This window comes from Gossypium hirsutum, chromosome D06 (genome assembly GCF_007990345.1).
Source record: "Gossypium hirsutum isolate 1008001.06 chromosome D06, Gossypium_hirsutum_v2.1, whole genome shotgun sequence".
NCBI classification, from domain to species: domain Eukaryota; kingdom Viridiplantae; phylum Streptophyta; class Magnoliopsida; order Malvales; family Malvaceae; genus Gossypium; species Gossypium hirsutum.
Genome location: NC_053442.1, coordinates 42,332,574 through 42,338,061, shown reverse-complemented (window position 1 = coordinate 42,338,061; position 5,488 = coordinate 42,332,574). Strand labels below are relative to the sequence as shown.

At 38.1% G+C, this 5,488-nt stretch overlaps 1 protein-coding gene across 1 annotated transcript; it reads left to right on the top strand.

The window, feature by feature from the left end:
- Positions 1-2,009: 2,009 nt before the first annotated feature.
- LOC107944605 (uncharacterized) lies at positions 2,010-4,008 on the top strand. Its single transcript, XM_041095587.1, has 2 exons — positions 2,010-3,631; positions 3,948-4,008. The coding sequence occupies exons 1-2, from the start codon at positions 2,010-2,012 to the stop codon at positions 4,006-4,008; spliced, it is 1,683 nt and encodes a 560-aa protein (XP_040951521.1).
- Positions 4,009-5,488: the final 1,480 nt, after the last annotated feature.

Genomic DNA, 5,488 nt, shown 5'->3' with positions numbered 1-5,488 from the left:
GTTTTTAGATTAGACTCTTTAGCTTGGCAAAGCCCACAAAATCTGAGCCTAGCTTCCTAGTAGTATCATTTGAATATTTATGAATATTCAATTTACCTTTTTATGGATTGTGAAGAATATTTAAATTTAGATATTTTAATTATTAACGAATTTAAAGCGATTATAAAAATTAATACTTGAATATCTTGCAGTTGCAGATACCATATATGGGTTCAAATCATAGATATTTGAAATCGCTTTAATTTTTTACAAATAATACATCCAAATTGAATCCATTATTGGTTTTGTTTTTAAAATTTTTTAAGTTTTAAAAAAAAACTCTTATCCAATCCATTACCATCGTTACCAAGTGCTTGAGATTTCTGATATCTGGGGTGGGGTCTGAACTATATTTGCTGTAATTGGTCTTTTGCAAAAAGTAAATTATCTACATTTCCACATTTGTTGTTCTCTCCTCCTTGTCTTTTGTTAAACTTTATTTCGATGTAAAACGTAACAGAAACTGAAATCCTAAAATTAACTCTGCCAAGGGGCCTAAATTATTTCAATTATTTTATTACAATTTTTATTTTTATTTTATTAATTTTGTAATTTAATGTGCTAAATTTAGTAATACTTTCAATTTAAACCTTATTTATTGATACGCCCCGGCCTCGGTGATGAGAGTCGAGTCGTTGATGTACCCGATCGTGAATTGGAGTAATATCAAGGTTTGTCGAAGATAGGTTAAGAAAGAAGGGATAAAGGCTCAAATTTAGTTCAAAAGGGGTTATGAAGTGTATTGAGGATGATAGGTGAATGAAAACCAAGTATTCAAGTTGAACCAACACAATATAAGTGTGTTCACCCGGGACTTATACGAATACTTAGGAAAGGTTAAATGTTGTATGGATGGAAAACGAATAAAATGGAACCTTGACCCACTATCAAAGATGATAGGAACCTCGGTATAACTTGAACGCCACACTTTGGATGCAAAGTGATAAGTTCGGATAAGAAGAATGGGTTGACGCCACAAGGGTTACTTGATAAGTCAAACGAGTCTTTGGAGAACAATGAGAGTTGTAAACAATCTCACAAAATGTAAAAACATTAATTCAAGGTTCCATTTTATTCGTTTTCCATCCATACAACATTTAACCTTTCCTAAGTATTCGTATAAGCCCCGGGTTAACACACTTATATTGTGTTGGTTCAACTTGAATACTTGGTTTTCATTCACCTATCATCCTCAATACACTTCATAACCCCTTTTGAACTAAATTTGAGCCTTTATCCCTTCTTTCTTAACCTATCTTCGACAAACCTTGATATTACTCCAATTCTCGATCGGGCACATCAACGACTCGACTCTCATCACCGAGGCCGGGGCGTATCATCTGGTATCAGAGCTAGCCGAATCGGAGTAAGAATCATCATCTTTGATATTATGGTTTTGTAAAAAAAATCAAAAAAAAAAAATTTTGCCTACGGTCTAGGCGCGGACGAAAAGAACGTGAAAGATCCGTAAAAAAAAAAAGTCTGGAAACCCTTCAACAATTTTTTTTTGAATCATAATCTACACTCCTTTATACCCCTTTGAGTGAATTTTCACGTTTTCAAAAAAAAAATTATCCAATTTATTATTTTTTTATTTCTTCTTTTGTATTCGGTATTAAAAAAAAGAGAAATTCAAAAAAAAAATCGGAATTAAAAAAAAGTGATTGAAATTCATTTTAAGTTTTGTTTGATAGCCTACCATTTCCGACATCATTGCCCACCAAGCCAACTCAATTTTGTAAGCCGACGACAAACGGTATTGATTTGTCTATCTAGTTTGCGGAGAACTTCGAGAGGCGAAATCCGAGTGGTAAAAGGCAAGAGCGATTGGTGAGACCATTAGAGAGGAGTAAAAGCCAAATTGTGTGAAATTTTCTTTGTGAGGAATTGGTGAGAATTTTGTGGTGAGGTATTTAATTTTCTGTTATTATTATTTTTATTTTTAACATTTCTTCTTTTAGTATATAATCATGTCTCAAGATACCGAGCAAAACGTGGTGGGAAGAGAAGGAGTTCCCGATTTAGGCCAACAAGCCCTCTTAAGAGAATTTCAACGAATGCTCCGTAACGAGCTTGAATCCATCAATGAGAGGCTAGATCGAGTGGAAGGAGGGCCAACACGAGAAGGAACCCCTCAAGGACTGAGAAGGGAGCGGGGGCGAGCAAGACCTTTTGTGGATGATCCCCTCGAGCCAAGCGAGGAGGAAAGTGACCAAGCATTGGATCAAAACGAAAGACGACGAGGTCAGAGGAATAGGGGTCCTAGAGATCGAGGCCAAGTTGATGGTGATTTAAAAGGTATTAAACTATCCATTCCTCCCTTTCATGGGAAATCTGATCCGGAAGCCTATCTAGAATGGGAGAGAAAAATAGAGGTGATCTTCGAGTGTCACAACTACTCGGAGAGCAAAAAGGTGAAATTGGCGGCAATCGAGTTCTCCGATTACGCAATGGTATGGTGGGATCAACTCACAACGAGTCGAAGAAGGAACGGGGAGCGGCCAATCTCATCTTGGACCGAAATGAAAGCCGTAATGCGTAAGCGATTTATACCCTCTTACTATTATCGTGAACTTTATCAAAAATTGCAGAATCTTACGCAAGGAAATCGAAGTGTGGAGGACTACTTCAAAGAAATGGAAATTGCCATGATTCGAGCAAACGTGGATGAAGATCGTGAAGCAACCATGGCTCGATTCTTAGCTAGCCTTAATCGTGACATAGCTAACGTGGTGGAACTTCAACACTATGTCGAAGTTGTTGATATGGTACATGTTGCCATCAAAGTCGAAAAACAATTGAAGAGAAAAGGAACTAGCCGAACCTTTCCTAGCACTAACAATTTTCAAAGGTGGAACCAAGGCACGGGTAAGAAAGACTTCTCTAATCGCACTAAAGATCACCCTTTGTCTTCTAAGGTGAGCAAACCCGTTAGTGAAACAAGCAAAGGTAAAGAAGTTGTCATGCCGAATCGATCACGAGAAATAAAGTGTTTCAAGTGTTTAGGGAGGGGCCATATTGCAAGTCAATGCCCTAACCGAACTAACATGATATTGTGGGCTAATAGAGAGATCGAATCGGAGGAAGACGATGATGAAAACCCCGATAAAGCCGCCGAAGAAGAAGACAAACTTGAATATGCTGTTGATGGCGAAATCCTCGTCATTAAACGAAGTCTTAGTCTTCAAAGCGTTGAAAACGAACAGCAAAGGGAGAACATTTTCCATACACGTTGCCATGTCCAAGGCAAGGTGTGCAGCTTGATCGTTGATGGCGGGAGTTGTACAAATGTGGCCAGCACCTTAATGGTTGAAAAACTCGGCTTGCCAACAACTAAGCACCCTCAACCTTACAAACTTCAATGGCTTAATGATGGAGGGGAGTTGAAAGTAACTAAGCAAGTTTTGGTGCCGTTCACTATCGGAAAATATTCCGACAAAGTTTTATGCGACGTAGTACCTATGCATGCTGGTCATATGTTATTGGGTCGTCCATGGCAATTCGACCGTAAAGCTACTCATGATGGTTTTACAAACCGCTACACTTTCAAGTTTGAAGGCAAGAATGTCACCTTAGTCCCGATGACACCGAGGCAGGTTTATGAAGACCAATTGAAGTTAAGAGAGTCTTTTGAAAAATTTCGAGAGAATGAAAAAGAAAGCGAAAAACACACTGAGAAAAAAAAAGAAAAATTTTTGAAAAGTGTGAGAGAAAATAATAAATCGATTGAACAAAAAAATAGAGAAGAAAAAGAGCAAAAGAAAATGAGTGTTTATGCGAAAGAGATTGATTTTAGAAAGTCTTATTTGATGCAGCAATCGGTTCTTGTACTTATGTACAAGGAAACTCTTTTGAATACTAACGAGTTGGATCCAAATCTGCCCTCTTCGATTGTTTCTCTTTTGCAGGAATATGAGGACGTGTTTCCGGAAGACATTCCTAATGGGTTACCGCCCATTCGAGGAATAGAACATCAAATTGATTTCATTCCCGGAGCCTCCATTCCCAATCGACCAGCTTATCGTACAAATCCCGAAGAGACCAAAGAATTGCAAAAACAAGTCAATGAACTTATGGAGAAGGGATATATACGAGAAAGTCTTAGTCCTTGCGCCGTACCGATTTTATTGGTGCCAAAAAAGGATGGAACATGGCGTATGTGCGTAGATTGTCGCGCGGTAAATAAGATCACTATTAAGTATCGACATCCGATACCGCGACTCGATGATATGTTGGATGAATTGAGTGGTGCTCGAATATTTTCTAAAATTGATCTAAAGAGCGGATACCACCAAATTCGGATGCGTGAGGGGGACGAGTGGAAAACCGCTTTTAAGACGAAACATGGACTCTACGAGTGGTTGGTTATGCCATTCGGGCTTACCAATGCGCCTAGCACTTTCATGCGGTTGATGAACCATGTTCTTCGTTCTTTTATCGAAAAATTTTGCGTTGTCTATTTTGATGATATACTTATCTATAGCAATTCCTTAGAAGATCATTTGTTGCATTTAAAATCTGTTTTGGATGTGCTTAGAAAAGAATCCTTGTTTGCTAATCTTAAGAAATGTACTTTTTATACTAACAAGGTTATTTTCTTAGGATTCGTGGTCAGCTCGGAAGGATTGGAGGTTGATCAAGAAAAGGTGAAAGCCATTCAAGAATGGCCTAGACCCACGAGCATTAGCCAAGTGAGGAGCTTCCACGGATTGGCAAGCTTCTATCGACGATTTGTTCCAAATTTTAGCACCTTGGCAGCACCTTTAACTAGTGTGATCAAGAAGTCTTCTGCCTTCTATTGGAATGAGGAACAAGAAAAATCTTTCATTGCTCTTAAATCTTACTTAACTAATGCTCCCTTACTTGTGTTACCTGATTTTGCTAAAATGTTTGAAGTTGAATGTGATGCATCAGGTGTCGGAATTGGAGCCGTTCTAATGCAAGATGGAAGGCCCGTGGCATACTTTGGTGAGAAGTTAAATGGAGCCGTTCTCAACTATCCGACGTATGACAAAGAAATGTATGCTCTAATTCGAGCTCTCGAGACTTGGCAGCACTACTTATGGCCAAAAGAGTTTGTCATACACTCGGATCATGAGGCATTGAAGCATATCAAGGGACAAGCAAAATTAAATAAACGACACGCCAAATGGGTAGAGTATTTAGAATCTTTTCCTTACATCATCAAATATAAAAAGGGTAAGGAAAACATTGTGGCTGATGCGTTATCTCGACGATATACTTTGCTATCATATTTAGATTCAAAATTGCTCGGATTTGCCTTTTGAAGGAATTGTATAATGATGATGTTAATTTTGGTGATATTTATAAATCTTGTGAAAACAAAGCTGTTGATAAGTTTTACAGGTTTGATGGATTTCTTTTTCGCGAAGGTAAGCTTTGTATTCCGCAAAGTTCAATACGGAAATTGTTGGTGATCGAGGCACAT

Coding starts and splice junctions, on each gene's coding strand:
- LOC107944605 (XM_041095587.1), top strand. CDS start 2,010: ATGTCTCAAGATACCGAGCAAAACGTGGTGGGAAGAGAAGGAGTTCCC. Junction 3,632..3,947: donor TTAGTCCCGATGACACCGAG/GCAGGTTTATGA, acceptor TCTCTTTTGCAG/GAATATGAGGACGTGTTTCC.